Source organism: Cupressus sempervirens, chromosome 5, assembly GCF_028749045.1.
Source record: "Cupressus sempervirens isolate cs-2001-9-10 chromosome 5, ASM2874904v1, whole genome shotgun sequence".
Lineage (NCBI taxonomy): Eukaryota > Viridiplantae > Streptophyta > Pinopsida > Cupressales > Cupressaceae > Cupressus > Cupressus sempervirens.
In genome coordinates, this window is record NC_143122.1 from 644571632 (window position 1) to 644598465 (window position 26834).

Sequence of the window (26834 nt, forward strand, 5' to 3'; positions counted from 1 at the left end):
CCAAGATGGTCGTACGGATAGAAGGATGGCTGTATGGGTGTTGAAGATGCCGTATGGTGAGAAGAGATACCCAGCCGTACGGTGTGGGATAAAACCATTTAGTTAGAAGGAATATGATGTTGTACAGAATGCTAGGAGGGGATGGCAGTACAGGTTAATGTTGCTGTACGGTGATGTTACAAAAGCCGTATGATGGTCCAGTGTGCACAATGCTAATAGTACGGTAGGATGGGAAGGCTCTATAGTCTGTACGGGGTTTAGTGCAGCAAAAGGAAGCTGTACAATGACTTAAATAAGCCATATGGAAGGATGGAAGGGTGAGAGAAGATAGTACAGAGGGATGGATGGGTGCAACACGGAGACACAATGTTACACGAACATAGAATACATAATATTATTAAATCAATGGCAATCACTATAGATTTCAAACACCAAATAATTCCCGAACAAGTATGAAGAATAATCACCAGTTGATAAGTATTTGCAAATAATGAAAGCACTCCAATTTGTTGGATACAGACCAGTTGAACACCAACAAAATATGGTGAGGGTTGAATCCCCCTGAAGCCATGCAAGCCAAATAGGGAAGGTCTTTCACTTCCGAAATGGCGAACAATGCCGAACTCCCACAGGAATCCATAGTACAGAGAGATATAATCCAAAAGCATACCTACAGACTACCTACGAGCCATGCTTAAATACCCATCAAGAAAAAGCTTTTCGAGGGTGTACAAAATTAGCCGACGGTGACACAAATTACGAAAACAAGATAAAAATGGGTCCGAGATAAAATAAATCAATCGGCCTGTTACAACAATTAAATTATTATTTATTTTATAATGGAGACATTACATCCTTGCTCCATGGTTGCATTGCCACCTGTAGTTTTCCAGTCCTTGTAGGCGACTTCAAAATCCACAATCTCCTTTTGTTACCAAACTCCTAGCTATTTTGTTCTCAGCTACTAGATGGTAATGACTCGACAGGCATGTTCCATCTTCTTAATCTGCATCATTAGATGATCATCATTGATAATGATCATGGAATCTATTCAGGCAACAACTGCTAGGATGGTAGCAAATACCTCTTTGGCCTCTTTGAGAGCTCGTAGTTTGTCTTGGCACTCAGCTTCTATCTCTTTCAAGTCCTTGCTAGGTTGATCCTTGTTGCCTGGGATTTCAACATTGATGCATTTAACATCATTCTGCAGGATTTCCTTTAAACAATTGAGTTCTTTAACTAGTTTTGAACATTCCTCCATTCTAGGTTGGTCCAGGACACGTACAAGAAGCTTGCATCCGCTCCAAAATTCTGCCTCTCATCGAATAATTTGTCCACTCTATATTCCTGAACTTCTTTGATGTGAGATATGACATCTTATCTCTCCTCCTTGGCCCATGCATTTAACTTTGCTTCCAGGCCAGCCATTGATTCAAGCAACTCATCAAAATCTTTTGAAACTGACCTATCCCTTTTTACTTGATTGATGAACTGTTGATTCGCCAAGGAGGTCACATCAATCATGGAAATCGCCTGAGGTTGTTCAGGTTTTGCATTCTGTAGATTAAGAATGTATTCTACCAACATATGAACGGATTGTTTAAGTTCTTTCTTTTCCTTCCAGCATTTCCATAGACAACTAGTGACCCTAGCATGTCTTGCGTCAAGGATTTTCATATCTATGGCTCTGGAGGCTAGTCCGAGAACTCTTTTCTCCATTGTATAGTCTTGGGGAGTGATTTCCTCAAGAGTTATACCTTCAGATGGCTTGAACACATCAACCACCAAATCCCCTGGTTGTTCATCAACACTGAGCATAGCCTCTATTTTTGGCTTTTTGATTTTAGTCAATTTTCCCAAACATTTCCCAACCATGTCTTTGATTGAGACACTTATAGGCACCAAACTCCTTTTCTTGCTCACCAACATATCGAACTAATTTGGTGTTGAAAAGGTACCCTTGGAGGTGTTTGTAAAGTAGGGGAAACATAATTGGCAATTAATGATCCAGCGGCATTAGTATCACCTTTTGTTGGCTGAGAATTCTGATCCATGACTTCCTGTGTCTTTTCTTCAAGAGGTTCAGTCTCAACTTCTAACTCAATTGGACCTATACTGGTACCCTTCTCGATAGATTTCTATGTTTTCTCCTTGATATGAGAATGAATCCGCCTTGTTGGCTTGGTGTGTTGAACTAAACTCTGAACCTCGGATAGAACTTCAACTTGAGTGTTCAAAATACCTGCAGAGGAAAAGGTGACATGTTTATCAATATCAATATCATGAATAGCCTACTCTACATTTTTCATTTTTGATTGCCTTTTCTCCTTTAACCAATTTTTAGTCCTCACTATGACTAGGTCAGTCTGGGACTACAAATCATCTTCTTCAGGCGAATCCCAATCTATCTCTAGGAGGGGAAAGGCTTCAACCTATGTTATATAAAAGGGATTAATGATTTCTTCGCCTCTGTTTTCCTATACACCTTTCACATTCATCTGCAATTTGAGTTGTTTTATTTGTTTTAGGGTCAACCTAGACCACCAACTCTTCCTGACTTCATAGTCATCATCACAGTCAGCCCATAAGTCTTCTTACTAAGGGACATGCGAGAACTCTGGTCGTAATTCAAACAGGGGGAGTGCAAAGTCTTTATCATCAAAATCCAAACAAACAATATAAGCTTCTAAGTTCATCAAACTCAGTTCATGTTTGAGAGCCAAGACATCTTGAATAGTTTTGCATCTATAGTGACCAAGTTCTATAGGGAATGTAGAACCAGAACCTCTCCTAACTTTATAGCTTTCATCCACTTCGACTACCTTCCTGCAGAGCTCCATCAAAACATATTTGTCAAGGCAATGTCTCAGCAATTTTAGTGGTCATCCTTCATACCCGCCGATTCGGATGTAGGTGAACTTAGAGAACTAGGTGAAGAAACTGTCGTAGATTGATACAAATTGTGTTGTGTCTTCTATTAAGCTCCTCTTCTATTAAGCTCCTCTGCTCTTTCCCTTGCAACTCAAAAACCAAATTAGCAAGAAATGTATCTTGCACTCTCTTGAAATCATCTCCATTCTTTTCTTTTTGCAAATAGAAGAAATATTCACAAATAGTAATATTATTTACCCAATTAGTGTGCAGAAGCCCGACCCATTCTTTACAGCATGCTAGGACATAAAACAAATATGAACTCATATAAAAACTAGACACTCTGGATGCTCAAGAAAGTTCTTCATGCAGCCTGTCAACTATGATTTCTACCCAATCAATGTGTGTTTACCATATAGGTAAAATAAATGAACGCATACAGACAATGGAACATGAACAGCAGAATTCCTTAGATTATTCGCATATGCCAGAATATTACATTATGCTTGATAAGATAAGATGAATGATCAATGATCAATGATGATTTACAATGATCCCAGATGGGATATAAATACTATTTGCCGAACCTTCCCGAAGGAGTCTGTCGGCCACAAACATTATGTTCGCTAAAAACTATTTACCCGTTGGTTACAGAATACAGAAACACCGACGACAATCATCTCATCGGCTACAGAAACACCGACGACAATCATCCCGTCGGCTACAGAAACATCGACGACAATCATTCTGTCGGCTACAAAAGCACCGACGACAATCATCCCATTGGCTACAAAAACACCGACGACAATCATCCTATCGGCTACAGAAACACCGACGACAATCTAGTCGGTTGATGCCATCCCCCCTAAAAAGAAAAGTCGTCTCTTGACGACTAACAAAATATTTGAGACGAATTAACAAACAAAATACATTAACAGAGTGACTACAAAAAGTAAAATTTGCTTCTGTCACATCACTTCCACATTGATCCCATTACATCTGTAGCCTCTGTTAACACAATACTGTCTCCTCAAGATGACCTTGATAGCCACCCGTGCTGCTTTCTCTACTTCCAACACTAGGTCCACTGAGCTAAGTGTCGTTGTACTGCCTTCTAGATGATGCACTCCTCCCGAGCTCTCTATGCATCCACCAAGATAGCTTCTCGGCCAACACCTACTCCCAGTGCCTCTGGTACACAGACACTCCATGCCTGCGGCAACTTCAAGTCTTCTCAACTGGTCACACTTCACGACTAATATCCGCAATGACTGGGGGTCCAAGGTCCACACTCCGAACCTCATACAAAAACGCATGAAACATACTTTCTGTCATTTTCTGCCAATTCTACACTCTTTCTGGCAACCACTGAGACTTCCCCTTCCCTTTGGCATTATCCGTCACTCATTCTGAACAACTTGAATCTATTGTCGTTTTTTTTTTTTTTGGAAAGTATGCTCCTCCACTTCTGACTACTTCCAACCTTACACACACACCTCTCTCCCCCTTTGTATTCCAATCCTCCGATGCCTCCAACTGAAATTTTTCAATCCTCCACACACCTTTCTCACTCTCGACACTTCGAATCTCCACTCAACCATGCACTCGCACTTAGAGAACCCTACTGCTATAAAGCTGTGTGCTACCTTTCTACACGGTATCCCGGTACAACAAATCCACATAAACATGGCAAGAATTTTGAGCTAATGCAAACTCCAACGAGATTGGTGGCATTGATTTCTGGTTGCTGTGCAGGGTGCAGAAACTCTGCGGGAAAAGGAAGACCCCACGGACAAGAAGGGTCCCCGTGGGAGATAACAGATAGGTAACAGTCGAGTGCCCACGAAAAGTTAGATGTGCAGAAAATAGGAATCCTTCTCGTGAAAATAACAGTTTGAAGGGTGACGCAAAGACGGACTGGAAATTTTGTTAGCTAGTAGATAGATTTCAATGGCTCCCACAATAGCTAAAGAAGAAAATAAAAAAGAACTCCGCAGCCAAGAGATAACCCCACGGAAAGGAGGTTCCGCGGACAGATGCTCGCGAAGCACCTCCCGCAGACAGGTTACCATGAAAAACCTCCTACGGAGCATCTTCCGTGGACAGGTGCCCACGGAGCATCTCCCGCGGACAGGTGCCCATGGAGAACCTCCCGCGGAGCATCTTCTGCGGACAGGTGCCCATGGCACTTTCTTCTTTTTTTTTTCTAAATAAATTTCTTTTTTTCAAAAATAAAATAAATAAACAGCACCTCAATTTTGCCTCCAGGCTTCGCCATTCTGCAATGACAAGGGAGTCAGCTAGCCATTCTGCGACAGAGTCTTCCTGGCACCATATATTTGCAATTTAGATCCATTGACTACCGGAGGCACCTCTTGCTCGTCCAATGTCTCCAATTTTATCGATCCATTGTCGCCGACCTTCTGGTTCTGATATGGTCCAACCCATCTTGTCTTAAACCTTTCCTATTTGATTTCATTCCGACCGTCGTACTTGAGTACCAACTGCCCTAGCTGAAACCTGTTGAGTTTGTCATGCCATGCCTTATGTCTGTTTTGTGTCACCTTCGTCACCCACCGTGCCTGTGGTCGTCGCGCATCTAGCTTATTTCCATGCCGTCGGCACCCTTCAACCAATTTTATGGTGCGATGCATTCTTTTCTTCTTGTGTGGTTCGTTTACCATTTACCGGACAGTGAAATTTTTCTTTTTCCTGGGTTTGTATTGTATGTCCTTCCTTCTTCGGCTGTAACCTCCTTTGCTTCATCCGCTTCTCTATATTCCTTCGGACATTTATTTTCCTCTATTTTCTCACCTTCATCGACCCTTAACATATTACAACTCGGAAAGAGTTCATAGTCTTCTATTTGCCAATGGTAAAGGCCATTCACCGAGTCTAGGTCGTCATCATTCGATCCTCCTAGTGTCAATACTCCTTCGTCGTTCGATTCCATTCTTCTCTTTCCTTCATCGTCATTTCTTTCATCGTCATTGTCACCTTCACGTTCTGAGTCTGACGATGCTGCCTCCTCACCTACCATTTGTGTGTGTAGTTCAATTATGAATCTTTTGCCTCTGCGCTCCATTGATAGGGTATTTCGTTTCCAATCATGTTTTACTTTTTCTTGCACCAACCAAGTCCATCTCAAAATAGCATCATATCCTTTTCTTTTCAATGGAATGACCACAAAGTCCAATAAAAATGGCTGTGTTCCAATAGTTATTGGTTGCGCCCTTAAGGTTCCCAACAGTTTGATCCCATGCTGGTCTGCCATGAGCAACTGGAATGTAGGTGGCCACAGCGTCGGCTTTCCCAACTTCTTCCAAGTATCCTCCGGCAAGACATTCTCGTCGGACCCTCCGTCGACAATTGTGCCTGTTAGAACATTTCCCAATATCCCCATCTCGACGACCGCCGGATGCCGTCCGGATGTGAGTGCTAGTAGCATTGGGTCTGTTGCCATCGTTGGACTACTATCCCTTCCTATGTCCTCCGTTGCTTTCGGAAATGGTGTATGATTCAGAATGGCCGTCTGTAACTGGGGCATTGTGAGAAGGAGGTCACTTATCTTGACCAGTATCTCCGTTTGTAAGATCTGCCGTACAATGTTTTGTTCTGCGAAGGTCCTTGCTAAGGTGCCGGTGATGTCCTTCAACTGAGATGTCCTTGCCGACGATGCCTTTCCAATTTTTGCCTGCGCTTCCCCCAAATTTTTCTTTTCCTCCGCCGACAGGTTTGCTTGCCTCCATGTGATTGCCAAAACCTCCTCTTCATCCGTGCCAACAGTGATCAAGTTTACTCCAGACTTTGGGCACTTGGCATCTTCATGGTCACCGGGTCCGCACCATCTACATAATAATTTCGGTGTGTTTGCCGCTGTAAAATCCCGTGCAAAATGACTCCACAAATTACATGCTCGGCATTGAACGATCGGCCGTCCATTTGCATCATACTAGGTTTGACTTTGTCTCCCATTATTATTGTTATTGTTCGCATTATTGTTATTTTGCCCTTTGTTATTATTCCTGTACCCTCCGAATGTGCCACCTACGCTATTCGTATTTCCACTACTGCTCGACAGGGAAGCCTCTTGTGTAAGAAGCACCTGGGAAGATCCTCTTGTATTCATGTTAAAGGGGCACTCTTTTGTCAAATGGCCCATGATTTGACAAATGTCACAGAATTGGTTCTTTGGACACGATGCTTTAGTATGATCGTCGATCTTACACTCCGTGCACCACAGCTCACTGCCTTTTGGCTCCTTCTGCATGTTTTTAAACTCCATCATGTGGATCATGTCCTTCTGTAGGGCACGAACCTTCTTACTATTGCCTTCATCGTCGCTGCTATCATCTCCGTCAGGCTTGTCGTCATCCGAATCAGATGAGCTAGTCTTTGTCTTCTTCTTTGTCTTCAACTCACTTTCGAGGTCCAATGCCCTGTTATAAGCTTATGAATATGACGACGGTGGCACAATTTTCATTTCCTACGCAACTTTGAGCGTAGGCCTTTCACGAACCATCTTTTCTGAAGTCCGTCTGCTGGCTTACTTTCCATTTTATTTATCAAATCTTTTAATTTCCTAGCATAAACGCGGACGGTTTCATTCTTTCCCTGCTTAGTATTGAAGATCTCTGCTACAATTTCATTATCATCCCGCAACAATTTAAATTCTGCCAGAAACTCCTTTTTAATGTTATCTCAACTGTTTAGCTTTTGTGGATCTGTATTAGTAAACCAATCAATTGCTATGCCTCGTAGGGTGGCCGAAAATTGCCTCATCCAGTCGTCGTCATCAGTTATCCCATTTGCTTTCCAGATCGTTTCACATGTTTTGCAATGTCAAATGGGATCGGCCGTACCATCGCCATTGAATTTCGGTAGTTTCTCTTTTGGTCTTGCCATCATGATTGGTTTTTGTAAACCGGCGTTGCTTGGTCCTACAACACTAGTGCTCTTCACTCCCACACCGGCAGTCTGCACTCCCACACCGGCGTACTGGTCTCCCACACCGGTGGACTGCACTCCCACACTGGCAGACTGGTCTCCCACACCTGTGGACTGGTCTCCCACACCGGCAGACTGTTTTTCCACATCGGCAAACTGTTTTCCTACACCGTCGGACTCAACAACTGCGAACCTTGGTAAAGAAGGGTGTTCTGAAGTTGTCTCCTGCGCAAGTATATCCCGGACGAAGAGTTCACTCCACGCTCTTGCTTCGTCGGCACTCCGAGCCGTGCGAGTCGATGCTCTTCTATTTGGATTCTCTTCCCTTGGCGAACACAAATTCAAAAACTCCTCCCATGCTTCTTCCACCAATTCCACCCGCTGTCGAGTTGCCTCCAACAAGTCTTCTGTGCTCCAGTTTCCGTCGGCAATCTTCTAGAATCTCCTTTGGCATTCGGCTTGCTATGCCAAAATTAAATTTTCTTGGGTAGTACGGATTCCATCTTTTCCTTTGGCCTTATTTCGATCCTTGTTAAGCTGATTTGGCATTAATCTTCATTCCTCCCACCTTCTAGGTTCATACGGCAATGACGCCAAATGTTTATTGTACAGGTAAAATAAATGAACGCATACAGACAATGGAACATGAACAGCAGAATTCCTTAGATTATTTGCACATGTCAAAATATTACATTATGCTTGATAAGATAAGATGAATGATCAATGATGAATGATGATTTACAATGATCCCAGACAGGATATAAATACTATCCGTCGAACCTTCCCGAAGGACTCCGTCGGCCACAAACATTATGTCCGCTACAAACTATTTACCCGTCGGCTACAGAATACAGAAACATTGACGACAATCATCCCGTTGGCTACAGAAACACCGACGACAATCATCCTGTCGGCTATAGAAACACCGACGACAATCCAGTTGGCTGACAATGTGCTTGTTCTTATCACTCAGATTGGTTTGAACGAAGAAAGATATCAAATTTTCCCAGTGGAAGGCATGTTGATTTCCTTTAATTCTGTTCAAGAGAGTAATCACATCTTTGATCTCAGGGTTCATGTGATCTCTTGTCAACGGTTGAGGAAGGCAGGAGCCCCCTTTCTCTGGCTTGAGTAACCAGTTCTTGGCAATGGCATTATTGAATGTGTTTGGGTTGGCCAAAAATTTGATAACTGAGAGGCCAATTGTCACTTCGTCAAGTACTCTGTTGCAACAATAATGTACTGGCACCATCTAGTCTTGCTCACCTTCAAGGGTCCAATGAAATCCAATCCCCACCGCTCAAAGAGTTCCTGCATGTGTGAGGGATTGAGTGGCATAAAGTCTCGCTTCAACGGCTTCCCGACCCGTTGGCAAGTGTCACACCCGACGACCCATTCTCGCACATCGTTGTACATCATCGGCCACCACAATCCTGCTAGTAGTATCTTCCTTGCCGTGGTGTCAGGTCCCATATGTCCACCTGCTAGTCCCTCATGTGCTTCTTTCAGTACTTTCGGTATTTCTTCCTCCAACACACACCGTCTAAGAATATGATTCGGCCCCATCTTGTAGAGCAATCCATTGATCAATTGGAAGGTACGGCTCCTGATTATCAATTTGCATCTTTCGTTTGTTGGCATCTCACTGGGAAACTATCCTGTTGACAAGTATTCTCCAATGCTCCTGTACCATTCCGATAGTACTGCAATCTTAAACAACTACGCGTCAGGAAAGTCATCATGCACCCCGTCCATGGGTTCCCCTGTTTTGATTCTCGACAGGCGGTCGACACTGACATGCTTCTTCCCCGACCGTACAATGATTTTGAAGGTAAAATCTTGCAACAGAAGCAGCCATCTGCTGATTCTTCCTTGAATGACAGGTTTATTGACAAGGTACAACAAAGCTTGATGGTCCACATAGAACACAAATGGTGTCACCAGCAAGTAGTGTCAAAACTTCTGTACTGCGTATACCGTACCCAATGCTTTGGTTGGCAAAGTATATTGGGTGATCCAAGCCATGGTTACCTATTTGTGCCAAGGTTGCTCCAATCACATAGTTGGATGCGTCGACATGAACATGGAATTCCTTATCCCAATCCGAATATGCCAAGATGGGTGTCGTAGACAATCATACCTTTAGCGCTTCAAATGCCTCATCATGCTCCTCCTATTTGAATGATTCTCCCTTGTAGGTTAACCTATCCAGTGGATGACACCTTGGCAAATTTTTTGATAAACCTTCTGTAATAGCTTATATGTCCAAGGAAAGACTTTACCTCTGTCACATTACTGGATGGTTGCATTTCCAGGATGACTCTAACTTTGTCCGGGTCAGTCTTCAATCCTTCTTTACAGACGATGTGTCCGAGCAGTCTTCCTTACGGAACCATGAATCTGCACTTCTTGGGGTTCAAAGCTAGCCGCTCCCTTCGACATCTCTCCATACATTCGCCACGTGCTGCCAGATGCCTATCCTCCACGCTAAATACAGACCAATCGTCGAGGAACGCTTTGAAGTTGCCGATGGACATCTTATCAAAGATGCGAAGCATGATCCATTGAAAGGTGGCAAGCGCATTGCACAAGCCAAATGGCATCCAGTTGTATGCATAGACTCCATCTTCAACAACAAATGTTATCTTCAATTTGTCCTCCTCCGCTATAGAGATCTGATTGTATCCGGAGAACCCATCCATAAAGGAGTAAATTTCATGTCCAACGACCTCCTCCAGGATGCTATCTGTGAATGGAATCGGGAAGGGATCCTTAATCGTGATTGCACTAAGGCATCAAAAATCTATGCATATCCAGATCTGGGTGGTGTCTTAATTTGGTGAGATAACAATAGGTGACACCCATTCACTTTTCTATACCTTGAAAATAATTTCGGCCTCCAGCATCCTGTTGATTTCCTCCGTAACCTGTGCAGCGTAGTTCTTGTTCATCCTGTAGGGTCGCTTCCGTACAGGTACTGCTCCTTCGATCAGCAGGATGCGGTGTACACATAACTCTGGTGGTACACCCTTCAAGTCCTTGTATGTCCATGTGAATACATGCTTATATTCTAGGAATATCTTGAATGCTGCTGCTTTCAATACTGGATCCCAGTTATCTCCCACCAATATGTTTCTTGGTTCAACTTCGTCTCCCAAATTCATAGTTTACAGTGTGGCTTCATTATACTTGATTGTTTCCCCCTCACTGAATGTATGGGTAGGTATGACATCCAATGGGGCGTCCCCCTCCTTTATCTTGGTGAATTCTCTTGGAAATTCATTTTCCCTCGGACCTTCCTCAATTGTCAGTACATTGCAGCTCTGGAGCAGTTCGTAGTCCTCTATTTGCCAGTGGTAGAGATCGTTGACCAAATCCAAATCGTCATCTGTTGATCCTCCTTCCAACCGCAGGACTCCCTCCTGATCCAGTTCCATACGCTGTCTCCCCTCATCTTTCTCTTCAAAATCTGATGACAAAGCTTCTTCTCCCACCATCTAAGTGTGCAAATCAATGACAAACTTCCTCCCTTTGCTTTCCAATGATAAAATGTTTTTCTTCCAGTCGTGCTTAACTCTAGCCTGAATAAACCATCCGTGGCCTAGAATTGTGTCGTATCCTTTTCTCTTCAATGGGATGATGACAAAGTCAAGCAAGAAAGGTTGTGTCCCAATTGTTACAGGTTGCGCCATTAGAACGCCGAGAGGTTTTATGCCATGTTGGTCTACTGTTAGCAACTGAAATGTAGGTGGCCACAGCATCGGTTGTCCCAACTTCCTCCAGGTATCCTCGGGTAATACGTTCACGTTGGACCCGCTGTCAACAATTGTGTCTGTCAGCACACTTTCGAGAATCCTCATCTCAACGACTGTTGGATGCCGTCCGGATGCAAGCGCTAGCAACATTGGGTCCTCACCATTGGCAGCAATCTCCTTCCCTCTACCTTGTTCTCCTGGTATCCTTGGAGCTGGCATCATATTTGTGAGAGTAGATCAGAGCTAAGGCATCGTAAGAAGCAAATCATTTATCTTGACCAGTACCTCCATTTGCAAAATTTTTTGTATGATGTTTTGTTTTGCGGAGCTCCTTGCCGAAGTGTCGGTGGTGTCTTTCAACTGAGATGTTTCTGCGTGCGATGCCTTTTCAATCTCTACCCGCACTTCCCCAAATTTCCTCTTTTCTTCTGCCGGGTCCGGGTACTCTTTTGCTTGCCTCCACGTAAATGCCAGAACCTCCTCTTCATCCGTCCAGACAGTTATCAAGTTTACTCCGGATTTTGGGCACTTGGCATCTTTATGATTATCGGGTCCGCACCATCTGCATAATAATTTTGGTGTATTTGTCATTGTACAATCTCGAGCAAAGTGGCCCCACAAATTACATGCTCGACACTAAACAATCAGTCGTCCATTCGCATCATACTGAATTCAACTCCTCCTGCCATTATTATTGTTATTGTTCGCATTGTTGCTGTTTTGCCCGCGTCTATTGTTCCTGTATCCTCTAGACGTAACACCCTCCGTGCTTGTATTCCTGCTCCCTCCAGACATGGAAGCCTGCTGTGCCAGGAACACCTGTTGAGGGCCTTTGGTTTTCATGTTGAAGGGGCATTCTTTTGTGGAATCTTACATTCAGTGCACCATAATTCGCTTCACTTTGTTTCTTTTTGCATGTTCTTGAATTCTTTCATCATTCGGATCATGTCTTTCTAGAGGGCTTGGACCTTCTTGCTATTGTTTTCCTCATTGCTACTTTCTTCTTCCAAGGATGCATCAACGTCTGACTTAGAGGAGCTACTCTTCTTCTTCTTCATCTTTTGCTCACTCTCCAAGTTCAGTGCCCAATTGTATGCTTTAGTGTATGACGACGACGGCACGATCTTCATTTTCTTTCGCAATTTCGAGTGTAGGCCTTCAATGAACCAATTTTTCTGTAATCCATCAGCTAGCTTATTCTCTATTTTGTTGATCAAGTCCTTCAACTTTCTGGCATAGACTCGGACTGTCTCATTTTTCCCTTGTCTTGTATTGTATATCTCTACTACAATTTCGTTGTATTTTTCCCTAGATCTCTAATTGCTGTGGTTATCAGTCGTGGGAAGTGTGAACAGTTGATGAGACCTGGAGCTGCTACAGGCATGGACTGTCTATGTACTAGAGGCACTTGGAGTAGGTGTTGGACATGAGACTGTCTTGGTGGATGTATAGAGAGCTCGGGAGGAGTTGATCATCCAGTTGAAGGTAGTATAGCGACACTTGGCTTAGTGTACCCAGAGTTGGCAGCATAGGTGGCTATCAAGGTCAGCTTGACTAAATGGGACAGTATTGTGTTCGCAGAGGCTGTAGATGCAACATATTTTGGAGACCAGTTAGTGTATTTTATTTTGTTAATTTGCCCTGGATATGTTGTAATTGTCATCCGAAGACAACTTTTTCTTTTGGGGGGGATGATGTCGTCGGTAGAAACTGTAGCCGACGGGTAGATTAGTATTGTTATGTAGCCGACGGACCCCTTCGGGAAGGTTCGGCAGAAAGTATTTATACCCCATCTGGGTACATTGTAAATCATCTTATCAGATCTTATCATCAGTTATGTAATCTCTTGGCATATGCGAATAAAGGAGTACTACTGTTGCTGTTCTTGTTCATTCTCTGTGTGCATTAATCTATGCGGTAAACATTTCCCGCGGGTGCCTTGATTCTCTGCGGGCTTTTTCCCGCCTTCTGTGGATGTTTTTCCCGCGCCTTGAACTTCTCTTCCGTGGACTACCTCTCTTTCCGTGGACCTTTTCATTTCCTCGCGGACACTTATTGTTTTTCCACGGACGTCTGTTGTCTCCCGCGGATGTTTTTTGTCATGGATTCTTTTGTCTTACGCTGACTGTTGGTGTGCATTTCTCTTCTGCAGGAAGCCTTCCATGGGCGTGTTGTGATTTCTCCGTGTGTTGATCCATGTTTTGATGAAGGACATGGTCCCCACAGGCATTATGTTCTCCCGTGGTTAGTCTTGGTCTTTAGTGAATGGTCCTATTCCCCTGTGGTGTTAATTCTTTTCCCCACGACATTACTTTTTTCCTGCGGGTTCATTCTTTCTTCCTTTCGCGGGTGATGTGATGCATTGTCTTTGCTTTCCAGCGGGTTGGTTTTATGTTCTTGGCGGATTCTCTTTGTTCTGTGGACTCCAGCAAAGGAAGGAGCACAAAAAAAAAAATGACGATAGATTGAAGTAGTTCGAAATGAGTAACACAGGTTTCAAAAGGAAGGGAAAACATCAGAGGTTGCTAGAAAGAGTGGGGGATCAGAAGAAAATCATAGAAATGGTGTGTTTCATACAATTTTGTGTGGGTTTCAGAGTGCTAATTTGGTCTTGGGGGTGAGGGGCGCTACCCCTTGACCCTCGACCCTGCTGGGGGAGATGCCCCCTAGATCCCCAGTCGCTACAGTTATCATTCGTGGGAAGTGTGACCAGTTGATGAGACCTAGAGCTACTGCACGCATGGAGTGTCTGTGTACCAGAGGCACTTGGAGTAGGTGTTGGACATGAGACTGTCTTGGTGGATGTATAGAGAGCTCGAGAGGAGTTGATCATCTAGTTGAAGGCAGTATAGTGACACTTGGCTCAGTGTATCCACAGTTTGTAGCACAGGTGGCTATCAAAGTCAGCTTGACTAAAGGAGACAGTATTGTGTTCGCAAAGGCTGCAGATGCAACATATTTTGGAGACCAGTTAGTGTATTCTGTTTTGTTAATTTGTCCTGGATATGTTGTAATTGTCATCCTGAGATGACTTTTTCTTTTGGGGGGATGATGTCATCGGTAGAAACTATAGCTGACAGGGTGTTGTCGTCGGTAAAGATTTTGTAGCCGATGGGTAGATTAGTATTGTTATGTAGCCGACAAACCCCTTCAAGAAGGTTCGGCGGAAAGTATTTATAACCCGTTTGGGTACATTGTAAATCATCTTATCAGATCTTATCATCAGTTATGTAATCTCTTGGCATATGCGAATAAAGGAGTACTGTTGTTGCTGTTCTTGTTCATTCTTTGTGTGCATTAATCTATGCAGTAAACACCAATCGTCCAAGCTTCATATACCTCGTGTGGTGGACTCCTCAGAGCGCCCATGATTGTAACTGTATTTATATAGACTAGAAATTCTCCTACATACGATCTTATGCATCTCTGCTGACATTGTATCTATTCCTACATTTTAAAACTAGTTTTGGGCAAAGAACTGACTCTGGGAAACCAACAACTTGTAGCAATCTGCTATTGACTATTTTCTTAGTAATACGCTAGTAAATTTGAACTCAATTTTTGGCAAATTTTGGTCAAAATTTTGACGCAAGTTGGTTGAAATTTTGACCAAGCAGTTTGTGGTAATTTTTCTTGTCAAAATTCCAATCAACCTGGACGTTGGTCGAAATTTCGACCAAACATTTGTCAAAAACATTTAATTTTTGCTAGCTCTGATTTGTCATTGTTGGTCAAAATGTCCACCAATGTTTGGTCGAATTTTTTTTAGAATTGGTGGAAATTTCGACAAATTCTTGGTAGAAAACTATCAAGAATTGGTTGAAATTTCCACCAATGTTTGGTCGAAAGTTTTTTATAATTGGTGGAAATTTTGACCAAGTCTTGGTAGAAAACTATCAAAAATTGGTCAAAATTTCCACCAATGTTTGGTCGACTTTTTTTTTATGCTGTATCAAGCAATTGTTTCTTATCTAAGCCATTTAATTTGCAACCTTTTAAATCTCTGCAAAGATAAAGTTGGAGCAGGAGAATTTTTCTTCTCAAAGGTGTCCTCTGGTTGACACCTTTGAGGAGAAAAATTCTCCTGCTCCAACTTTATCTTTGCAGAGATTTAAAAGGTTGCAAATTAAATGGCTTAGATAAGAAACAATTACTTGATACAACATGGAACAAATTGACATTTATGCATAAAGAGACGAATCAGAAACATATCAAACTTCTTGCCATCCTAAATTTGATTCTGTTATTCTAAGAGCATTATTGATATTACTAAAATTGACATAACAGATATAATTGTTTATGTAAATTTATCTCCATTATCTGAAGTAGTCCAGATATAAGGTTTATATAGCTGATATTTGTTTGATCTAGATAACATCCACCAATGGTAAATAGTTAGCCTCTCATATGGGAGGCTTGGGTTCGAGTCTCCTCGAACTTAACACATAATAATAATTAATTTCAACAAATAATAAAATAATGAATAAACTAAACTTCAGCCCATTACCTATAAAAAAAATTGGTCATATTATGACAAGTGAGGATATAGGACAAGTGCTGAAGTTCTTCAATTGTTTTACCTACCTGCCTGTCCGCCTAACATACAAAATAATTACAAGGATGCATAGTTATGGCTACAGCAAGTTGGCAAGAAAGAAAGTGTATTAAGATTTGATGATGTTGAAATTCTTCTTACTAAGGTAAACAAATTCAACTGTGCAAAACACGTTTTTCTTACCAGATTTTTTGTGGTTTTACAGAAATGGAGATGAAGATCATGAAGAACAATTGCTATTTTTTTTGTAAAAATCCATTGTGTTTCGAACAATCCAAAAACAGTACGGCAATTGGTGCAATTTCTAAATTCTCTCCTAAATTGGTTTTTGTGCTATGACAATCAGGGGTATCATAACCAAAAACTTAAGGAGTTTTTGCTGCCATACAAGACATGTTGCTGGTAAAGCATATGTACATTCTTCAAACTCAATGAAATGAGAAAATCAGAAGTACCAATGGGAGTCAGCACATTATACACAAATACGAATACAACTATAAACAGATGAAAATATAAAAAACAACCTCCCAGGATGTCATAAGATCAGAACTCTTGCTATTATTTTCCATTTTGTTCAACAAATTGAACCCAAATAGTGTTGGGCAACCTTCAGTAATCATGACTCACTGTAACATGAATTAACTAATTTGACATTTATTAAAACCTCCTGAAGTAAAAACATGCCCAAACAGAACACGATAGATTGTTTCCCTATGGTCTAGCCAGTGCTTAAAATTTGGTACAGTTTGTAACTGTTGTGCATATAATTTATGTTTTTTAAGGAATTTATGTATTGATTTAAGTTGCCAAGCCACAAAATCCAAGTCAAGGTTGGGGCTCCAATGTTTTTGCTTTTAATGTGCTGACGGATAGTCAAACATCATACATAGGTTTCAAATTAAGAAAAATAACCCGTGAAAATCTCAATTTCCAATTCTTGCCTTTCTAACTATGAGTTTCTCAATAGCTGGATTTTCAAAGCTATCGCCATGAAAATAAACAAGAATCCATTAAAATTTAAAATGTTGAATGTACACAAAAATGACTTGATTTTTCATGTATCCTAAATATAGCCAAAGTATCACCTCAGAATTTAAAGTCACACCACCACTTGCTCCAGCTTGTGATGAACCTGGGCAACAACACCAATTCAATTCAGATACTTGCAGCCCATGTCTCTCTTGAGAAAGAATAATACAGTCGCATATATTACCTGCTGATGGTGCAGCTGTGGCTTGACCACTCCCAGATGTTCCAATCATTTCTGAAAGCTTTTTCTTTCTTACTTCATCAAGTTTTTCCAATGATCTTTCTAGAGGTCTCATTCCAACAAGTTAATGCAAAACCACAAGTCCAATGAGCATCAACCTTAAAAAAATCCAAAATAACATATATTGACATTGGCATACCTTTGCCACAGCTGCCAATACTGAAAATGCAGCATCTCTAACTTCTGGAGCTCCATCATCTAGGCACTAATAATAATAAACCAAAAACTATTAAGATAATGGTCAACACTGACAGAGATGCATGCCCAACTCACACAACATTTATGCAATCGTATTTAAGAAACTAATATGCGTACGCATTCATTTCAACTTCAAAATTACTTCAACTGTAGAGAAGACAAATATTGTATTTACCTCCATACAAATTGGAACATAGTCTTTATGCAGTTTCAGGACTGCAGCTTTGTTGCTTGTCTCAATACAAAAGGCTACCCAATTTAGCATCAGAGAGCGTACTAAAGGAACTTTATTCTTGGTGGCAGTTTTCACATCTGCAAGAAATATTTGAACACCATTGACACAACAAATTCCTCAACTAACAAATAAAAATGTCTTTGAATGTTCTGTTGCAGCAATCTAAAGCAAAGACTTCGTTGATATGTAAATCCTGTCTCAAACAATGGAGAACCCCTGTTTGATAAACCTTTCTTACTTAGCAACTTCAGGTGAGAATCAGATTCAATAAGGTTCTGATAATGCCTGGCAAGCTGTCCTTTGGCAAAATGCAACAAATGTCTCCTGAATAAATATAAGAAATTTCAGTTAGGATATGTACTGATAAATGTCTAAACCCATTAAACCTATTCAACAGTTGAATGGGTAATTTTAAGTCTATTGATCAAAGGCAAGAGTTATTATGAGTCTTTCTCTCAGAGGTCTTGAATTTGAGTCTACTCTAACATAACATATAATTGATCAAAATTTTCAAACAGTAAAATAACTAATACTAAATCCATTGATAAATGGGTAATGTTAAACTCATCCAAATCTTTCTTTAACAGTCATTGGGTAACATTGTTAAATCACTGTTGGACTATCTAATGTCTAAATCATCCTATGTCAAAAAGAAAGTTGAACAGTTCTAATTGATATGCAACAGAGAATTCGATTGGATTAATAGTTTTGTATACAAGGGATGAATTTACTTTGTAGAGAGTTGCTTGACTAGAGGTGAAGTCAGAGGTTGCTTGCCAAATTGTGTGCTTTCTTGTCTGTGGATCAGATTCTCTGAAGAACATAGGCGGCCTGGATAGCTGTACATGCAAAATAGTTGTAAATTTTCATTACTTAATATTCATTTGCAATATATCATATATCATGCGTTTATCTAAAATTCAATTTCTTACTAAGTTATGAATATGCTCAATTTAGATATCATACCTCTATTTCAAGGGTGCCTGGTCCATTTTGAGGACATGTTGCCTCAAGACCAGAGATATCTCCCCATTGAATTTCTATTTTGCTCTTCAACCCACCTTCCAATACTTCCCAAACAAGCTTTCATTTTGAGAAATAGCATTTTGCCACCAAGTCACCTTCATATCTTGAAATATTCTGCAAATAAACCAATACCAATAAATTGATTGAATGGACAATAGCCCAAAGAAAATCACAAACCACCCAAATTGAATTGATCAACATTATGTTAAAGTCATTTCTTGAGTAGGATTTAGGGTTATGTTGTTTATGTGAATAATGATATTATTGAAGACATGAATCACCTACCTCCCATGTACCAATTCTAAGAGCAAGGGCTGAGAAGTTAGAGGCCTTTTTCTTCTCTTCAAAGGTACTCATGTTCTTAGCTATGTCCCGTGAACTAGAACTTTTCACATCTTCGACAGTTTCTCTTTGCTGGTGACATAATTTCAAGTCTATGAGTTGTAACAAGGATGGACTTTTCCTCAGTCTTAAGCCCCCAATGGACCCAATCTCTACTCACGAGTTCATCATAAACATGCACTTAGAGCCTAGCATTAGTGTGTGGGGTAACTTGCGGTTCAAAACACAACAGCCACAAAATCTTAGAGTTCAAAATACACACAACAAAATTGGTTCTTCAAATTCAAATCAATTCTTTAGCCAAATTTGAAAAAGAAGTTGAAAAGAAAAACTTAAAGAAGCTGTTTTAAGGATCTTTACCATATTGTTTTGCCCAAACATCAACAAGATTAGAAATTCCCCTCGAGGATCTTGTAAATATACTAGCAATAGCACCATAGGTTGCGATAGGGTACGCCGAAGTAATCTATAGTGATTTCTAACTTAGTTGAAGTGGTGTAGGAATAAATCAGGGGATCTAGAATTCTATCAAGTAAGAGTTATGGCTTGTTGACAACTCCCAATTCACTTGCCATAATAACTCGACCATTGTTGCTCCAAGATAGAAACCATCAGTAATTGAATATGCATAATAGAAAATTTAAGTTGTTATTCATGCAAAAGCACAACATACTCCTGTCAAAGTATTTCAATACATCACTTTTATTGAATCCATTTCATTCAAACATCTATCATTCTCAAAGTGCATTGCATAACAGATTCATAGAAACCTTTAATAGAATGAAGGGGATTCTACACACTGCATGGAATCATAGAAACAAATAACAGTCATATGACGAGGCAGAGATAATGAAAAGAACGGAAAGGGCATAGTATATGGACAGTTTATTAAAATTAAGGAGTGCGATGTGAACATTGTCACCAGGACCAGACAATGTAGTTACTAGAATGGAAACTATATGTGATGCAATTATGAATACCAAACACAAGATTTTGAATTCCAGTGTTTGAGATTTTTGAAAGGGTACAGAAAATAAGTTCAAAACTAAATGGAGGTATGTTTAGGGGAACTCTATATGCTTGTATATGGGCACAGTGTCAAGGTCCCCCGTCCCTAAACCTAAAGCTCCTATTGAAAACAAGAAAGTGCATATTCACACAAATTGACAAGTAGAAACTTACATGAAACAAGGGCTGGCCCATCCCGTGGTTTCATCAAAGCTGAGGAATATTCATATAATGTCCCTATTGATGTTAGTTTTTGTACCACTACATAACATATTAGTAATTGAATATTTGATATGGAGTATCAAACACACAATTCCTCTCTTGAAAAGTTAATACTCATGGGACATGAGAATAACTCCAATGTTCCTTACACATGTGGATACTAACTTAGTATATCAATGTGATTTGGTGGTAATCATGTAGGCGGCCTTACGTTGTTTGTTTGAGGATGGTTTGGACTTTGATGGAATGATGGAGATGGCGATTCAGTGTGAATGCTAGATGGTGTTGATGGAGAAGGTGATGGTGATGGAGGGTGAATGGTTCTTTTGACTTATATCTTTCTAACTTTCCTCTTCAAAGTTCTAACTCCTAAACTACTTGCTATTCTACTCCTATTCCTATGAATGGAAGATTAGCAAATGGACTGGAATCGAATCTAATGAAAGTTAACCGGCGGCTCCACCTCTATAGATGCAATGATTCAAAGGAAAATGAACTAGTTTACCACACAAGGCTTCCCAACAAGCCCCTAGGATGCTAGTGGCCTAGTATTGATCTCTATCAAACATCTACTAATGCAATTATGCAACTATCCATCTACTTTACTCTTACTTAGCAACTTGAAATGCAATCCACTTTAACAACTTGAAAATAAATTTCACTCTAACTATTTGGAAGTAGAAACCATGCAATAATACCAAAGGCTCTTAATCACCATGCAAGTCACAACAATGAGAAAGAAATAGTGATTTTTGGCATTATCTTTGCAACAATTTTCTTCGACCCTTACAAATGAGAGAAAATAGCCTTATATAGAGACCAAAATGCACAACCGATGGTAGAGATAAAGAGGCAAAACTGACGATCCAGATTGAATCCTAGAAACCCTAATTAGGGTTGCCACCCCATCGGCCAATGAGAAGATGCCATCTCGTCAATGGACCAATAAAAAAAGTGAAAAAGTAGCAACCAATGAGAAGGCACCAAAATGGTGGCCAATCAGAATTAGACACTTGTCTTATCTTAGAAGAAAAAGAAATTGCCACTTGGGCTTGCATCAAATGATCTTTTAATATAAATCTCCCCTTTTCTTTCATTCTTTTAGCTAAGGCAATAAACCTAGCTAGCCTTTCATTGACTTCTTCCATGGGAGGGCAAGGTGTATGCTTTATCTTAAGCTCAGCCGATTTCATCATGCCGCTTGTTGCCTATAGTGTCTTCTCATGGTCCTTCTTATACTCTTTTGCAAATTCGATAAAGGCATTGAGGGAGGAAAGGGTGTTCAAATGTTTCTTCTTGATAGCAACCTTTCCTAACTCATCCAATCTTGATCCAAGCCTTGTCTCATTGATGTCCTCTTCTCTAATGTCTTCAAAATCAAGTGCCACCCCAACGTTGCTCATCATGGTTGAAATGGAAGTGTCGACACTTGGGCTGTGTTGTGCAACTGCATTTTGTATCTCCTCGAATGTTCTCAATTTGGTAGTCAAGGTAACAAACCAAGACTCCACCATACTCAATCCTCTTTCATCAACCAACTTGGCCCTTTCCAAATATGTCCCCAGTAGCGCAATGAACGCCTATAGCTTGGGAATAGCTAAATCCTTGACTGGAAGGAAATCTTTCCACTCCTCTTCAAATACTCTGAATTTGTTTCTAACAGTCACTAATGACCGGAATGTCGAGATAAAGGAAGGCAAAAAATTTTGCCCATCTTGGATTGTATCATGGATCCAATCCTGGACTTCATATAGCTGAGCCGATATCTCTTCTAAACTGCTCCCTTTGTCTTGAGGAAGGGCTACATGATGCAACTATTGGATAGGCTGGCAATCTCTCCAATATTTGTTCTCGGCCTACAATTTTATGATCCTTTCATTTGCCTTCCTCAACCTTTCTTTGATTGAAGCTATACCCTCCTGGATATCCTCACACTCCATGTCATCTATATTCCTTCCCAAGTTATGCTCCACTATCTCATATTCCTGGGCCGCAATCTCATCCAATGCCTTGTTGACTATTGGTATAGCAATCTGAACCTTTCGGTGACCATCATTATCACTCTTGATTACCTTTGCCACCATCTTTGCCATTTGTTTTTGGTTCTCATTATCACCCTTTTCTATTAATCCTTGGATGTCTTCCACTATTCGGGCAATTACTAGCTCGCTTTTTGGCATAAGCATTTACCTTAACCATAGCAGTGCAGTGCATCTCCTCAAATCTAGATTTGGTTCAACAAAAAAAGCATCACCAATGGCCTCTAGCGCTTGACTTATTGCCTCAATATCAATCGACCCATCTTCTTCTCCACTAGTAATTGCCATATCATCTCCTTGTTAGTTTTCTGAGAGAGGAGAGTACTTGGTGCTATCACTGTAACCACTTGACTTTGAATCAGAGCTCACCTCTATTGTGTCCCCTTTATCACTTGAATTAACCTCTTGGCTTTTAGCCTCAATTATGCTTTCCCTTGATGGTGTTGCATGTTGTCTCTTAGTTGGAGATTCCGGATGTTTTTTTCTTTTCTCTACCTCCAAAGCTCTCTTCTTGCTTCTAACTACTTCTTGTTGCCGGCTACTTCCTTTACCTTTTTGTCTGACTGATTCCGCTGGACCTTCTTTTGGCTTCATCTTCTCATAAGTAAGGGGAATCCTTTGACTTTTTAGCTTCCTTAATCTTTCATTATACCATGACTCGATATGCAAATCAACTGCCCTTGTGACTGCTTCCAAGGAAGGATCCTGATGGTCATCCTAATCTACTGGATTCAACTTTGTTCCTTCTATTGTATCATAATCTTCTCTCAACACATTTCCATCATCTTCCAGTTGATCGGGAATATCAAGGCCTCTCCATCTTATATCTCTCATCATGTTCACCAACAACCTTGAGAAAGCTAGCTTTCTCATATGAAAGTCATCCTTAGCATTGGCCCAAAAGTCCTCTATAGTGGAAACATGTTTAAACGCATTTCCATGAGATGCCTTGATAAGACCATTAGGATCGAATCCTTGCCTTGCTCTGTACCATCCTAGATGATACCATTCCAATTCCTTCTCCGCAGCTACAAAGGCAGCGCGATTGGGGCAACTATCATTGGCAATTTCGAATGAGAAGGTAATCCCTATTTTACCCTCGAGTCTCATTATTCTATCATAGTGCTCAAGTTGCCTAGCCAACTCCATCAAAACTACCTTGTGGGTATCTTGGAAGCCTCTTGGGACAAACTGTGCTTCTTGCTACTCTAATGTAGGTGAATTGCGAAAATTGGATAAACAAACTCTCATATTTCTTTATCTTTGCTTCTGCTTCCGATGAGAGCCTCCTAGTAGGTGTCCCTTGTAATACCCTTATTGTTTTCATGGCAAAAGTGTCATGAAACATTTTGTAATCTTTGTTGTTGTGTAAATGAAGCTACAGATAGCATTCATGCACCAAATATTGCCCCAGCCCATTGCCAACTTCTCCTAAGGCCTTAAGTCTCGAACTCTTATACAATCTAGCAATTAGGTAAAACAGATAGGATCCCTGATGCAAGAGCATCTTGCATGGGAAAATTTAAAAAAAAAGAAAAAAAAATTTGTGGAGGGGAGAGAAAGTGATGAAAATAAAAGGAAAAATAATAATAATAAATAAAAGAAAAAAGGGAGAAAGAGGAATTTCTATTTTCGAGGTGCATAGGTGGCATAAATAGAAAAATAAAATTAAAATGGTTGTCATTCCATTTATTGAAGTGTGTAAGTGGCATCTTAGAAGTTTGTGGAAAGTTCCTTAAATCATGCATTTAATATTTGTTGTGATCTACAAAAGAAATGTAATTTTCTAATTAGGCCACATGGTGGTGCTTAGTTGTATTTAGGTGGGATTCTAGAAAGTTGTAGATATTGTAGAAGGTTGTGGATATTGTGTAGGTGGAATTCTAGAAGGTTGTGGATAAGGGTGGTAAGTGCCTATTTAAGCAAGGCATATGAGCATTTCTAATCAAGTTCGAGAAGTAGAAGTTCTGGAAGTAGAAGTTCTTGAACTGTAATCTCTTCGAGTGTAATCTCTTGTAAGAAAGCTTGGAGGTGATAGTTCTCTTGGTGAAGCTCTTAATGTGAAGACTCTTCTTGTGGAAGCTCTTATTTGTGAGTTCTCTCATTTGGAAAATATTGTAATGAAGTAATTTTCAAGTATAATAGAAGCATGCTTTACCAAGCATTTTTTTTCATGTCTTTATCTCCATACTATTGTGATCTTGGTTGTGAGTTGGTAAGGGTGGTGTGGCCCTTCATCAATCCCATGTAGAATTGCTTTTGGTTTTGTACGATTCTAAGTTGCAACTCTAGATTCTTGCTTATGATCCTAGCCCAATCAAATCTTCTTTTTCCTTTTTCAATTTCATCAATAAAGAAGTACATTCAATTTTTGAATTGCATGCCTTTAGCTAGGCCCATGATCTGGTTGAGAAGCACAATGAGATCTTTATGTTCTGATTTGAAGTCCACCATTGTAAGCCTTGATGATCTGGTTACTCCTTTCTTTGCCTCATGTAGCCAATCCTATTTTAGATGCATGAAATAAGCTTTCTGATTATCCTAAAATGATTTGGCTTCCTAATCCATTATCACCACTATCATGCTCTTGTACTGGAGAATGTTAAATGTTTCTTCAATCACTTATCCGCCAATGTTGGCCAACACCCTCTTCCCTTCATCAAAAATGATGGATTTACTGATCAGATCAAACTTGGATGCGCACTCCATAACCAATTTTGGACAAGGCATGGTAGGAGGAAAAGTTGTTGCATGTACAATTCCACTCTTGTATATCTTCTTTGCCAAGGGGGATTTTCCTTTAGTTTTTCTTTTACTTATAGCATATTTATTGTTTCGACATTGGTATCGGTTATTCGCCTCATTTTTGAGAAGAAAGTTGTTTTGGGCATCATATCCTCTTTGTCTTTCTTAGTGTTCGTTCCCTTAGGCTTCTTGCTTGCACTAACATCTACCATCCTAAACACTTATTTTTGTCTCTTCATTCTAAGTGATATGGACTACCTTTATCAATCTCCAACCTTCTTTCTATCAATGGATTCTACACTTATTTTTACTTCACCAAATGCCCTATCACTACACTTATCAATCTCCAATCTTCAACCTAGGGGTGGGACTACCACTTATTTTTGCCTCGCCGTTACTTTAGGATGAACTACACTTATATCTCCCAACTTCAACCTAGAGTGGTCTACCTTATTTCTGCCTCTTCAAATGTCCTATCATGAATTCTACCCTTATCAATCTTCAATCTTCTTCCTAGGATAGGATGATGAAGTGGTGGATGATGAATGCAAGAAGAACCAAGGAAAACAAATCTAGACAAAAACAAAAGAGAAAAATCTGCTTAAGGACCCCTTTCAACTCTAAATGATTTGAAGTTACCTTTACCAATGGCTAGGTCTTCTTTTGAATTTCGAATCAGACCTAAGAATTTCAAATCCCTTGCCAATCTTGATGCCCTAGCTGAAGAAAAATAAAATTTTAATCCCTTGAAACTATCCACCACTTGCCCAAAAAAATCAGACCTTTGATCACAATAGCCTCTAGATAAAATTGCCAAACTAGGGCAAAAATCCCGGCTCCCTAGCAAAAATCAGACTTTGTAAAAATCACCTAGCAATGAAAAGTTTCAGATCTGTCCCCCCCTCAAGTCACCTAGGGCATAAATCACAGCCCTAATAGAAGGAGAAAAATTGCCCAACAATGCAAAAATCTGCCTCCACAAAAAAATCACCAAGGCCTGAAAATGTCCACAATTACAAGCAAAATCGCCTAGCAATGAAAATTTGCTCTTCCAAGAGAATTCACCAAAGTATATAAGGCTGCTCCAAGTCAAAAATTGCCAACACCATGAAGAGGAGGAATGAGAAGTGAAGAAAAAAGGGGAGAGGGCTTCCTCTTATACCCCACTTGCTTGCTTTTTTTAGCTGGTCGACTGGGACCCTGAGAGCAAAAAAAAAAAAAGAATTAGCACACAAAACTGGCCCCCATTTAAATGCTTAGCCAAAAATTAACTTTGCCAAGATGAAATTTACTTTTTTAAATTGCCAATTAGACCAAGATTACAAAAATAAAGTAAATAATGCCTTGGAGATGTTAAATGTTTCCATTTAATGATGATTTAGTAATTAATATGTCATTAAAATCGGTTTTCGCTAGCCAAAAGCCATTTTTTCAATATTAAATTACTAATTTCATTGAAGACTTAAAAATTCCAAGGCAAATCTAATCCAAATTGATTTTGCTATGCAATTTTAATTTTTTGACAAAAATAAATCATTTCTTTAGAGTCTAAGATCGATTTTCTCATTTGATTTTCATCATCACAAAATTAATTTTTTCACCAAAAAGAATTCAAGATTTT

General features: G+C 40.2%; 1 protein-coding gene across 12 annotated transcripts in view; it reads right to left on the minus strand.

Moving 5' to 3' along the window:
• The window catches only part of LOC149557557 (protein MOR1-like), an 85412-nt gene that overhangs the window by 50567 nt on the left and 8011 nt on the right, over nucleotides 1-26834 (minus strand). For 8 of the 12 annotated variants that reach the window (XM_089832192.1, XM_089832195.1, XM_089832194.1 and 5 more), the window contains 7 exons: nucleotides 18798-18971; nucleotides 18609-18670; nucleotides 18070-18155; nucleotides 17772-17908; nucleotides 17538-17603; nucleotides 17342-17440; nucleotides 17214-17260 (listed from right to left, as the gene is read on the minus strand). In XM_089832192.1, the coding sequence (XP_089688318.1) occupies nucleotides 17411-17440; nucleotides 17538-17603; nucleotides 17772-17908; nucleotides 18070-18155; nucleotides 18609-18655 (366 nt within the window). In that variant the 5' untranslated portion in view covers nucleotides 18656-18670; nucleotides 18798-18971 and the 3' untranslated portion in view covers nucleotides 17214-17260; nucleotides 17342-17410. Of the gene's footprint in view, nucleotides 1-17213; nucleotides 17261-17341; nucleotides 17449-17537; nucleotides 17604-17771; nucleotides 17909-18069; nucleotides 18156-18562; nucleotides 18671-18797; nucleotides 18972-26834 lie in introns of all 12 variants that reach the window. The other 4 variants (XM_089832198.1, XM_089832196.1, XM_089832201.1 and 1 more) reach the window with 4 other exon arrangements.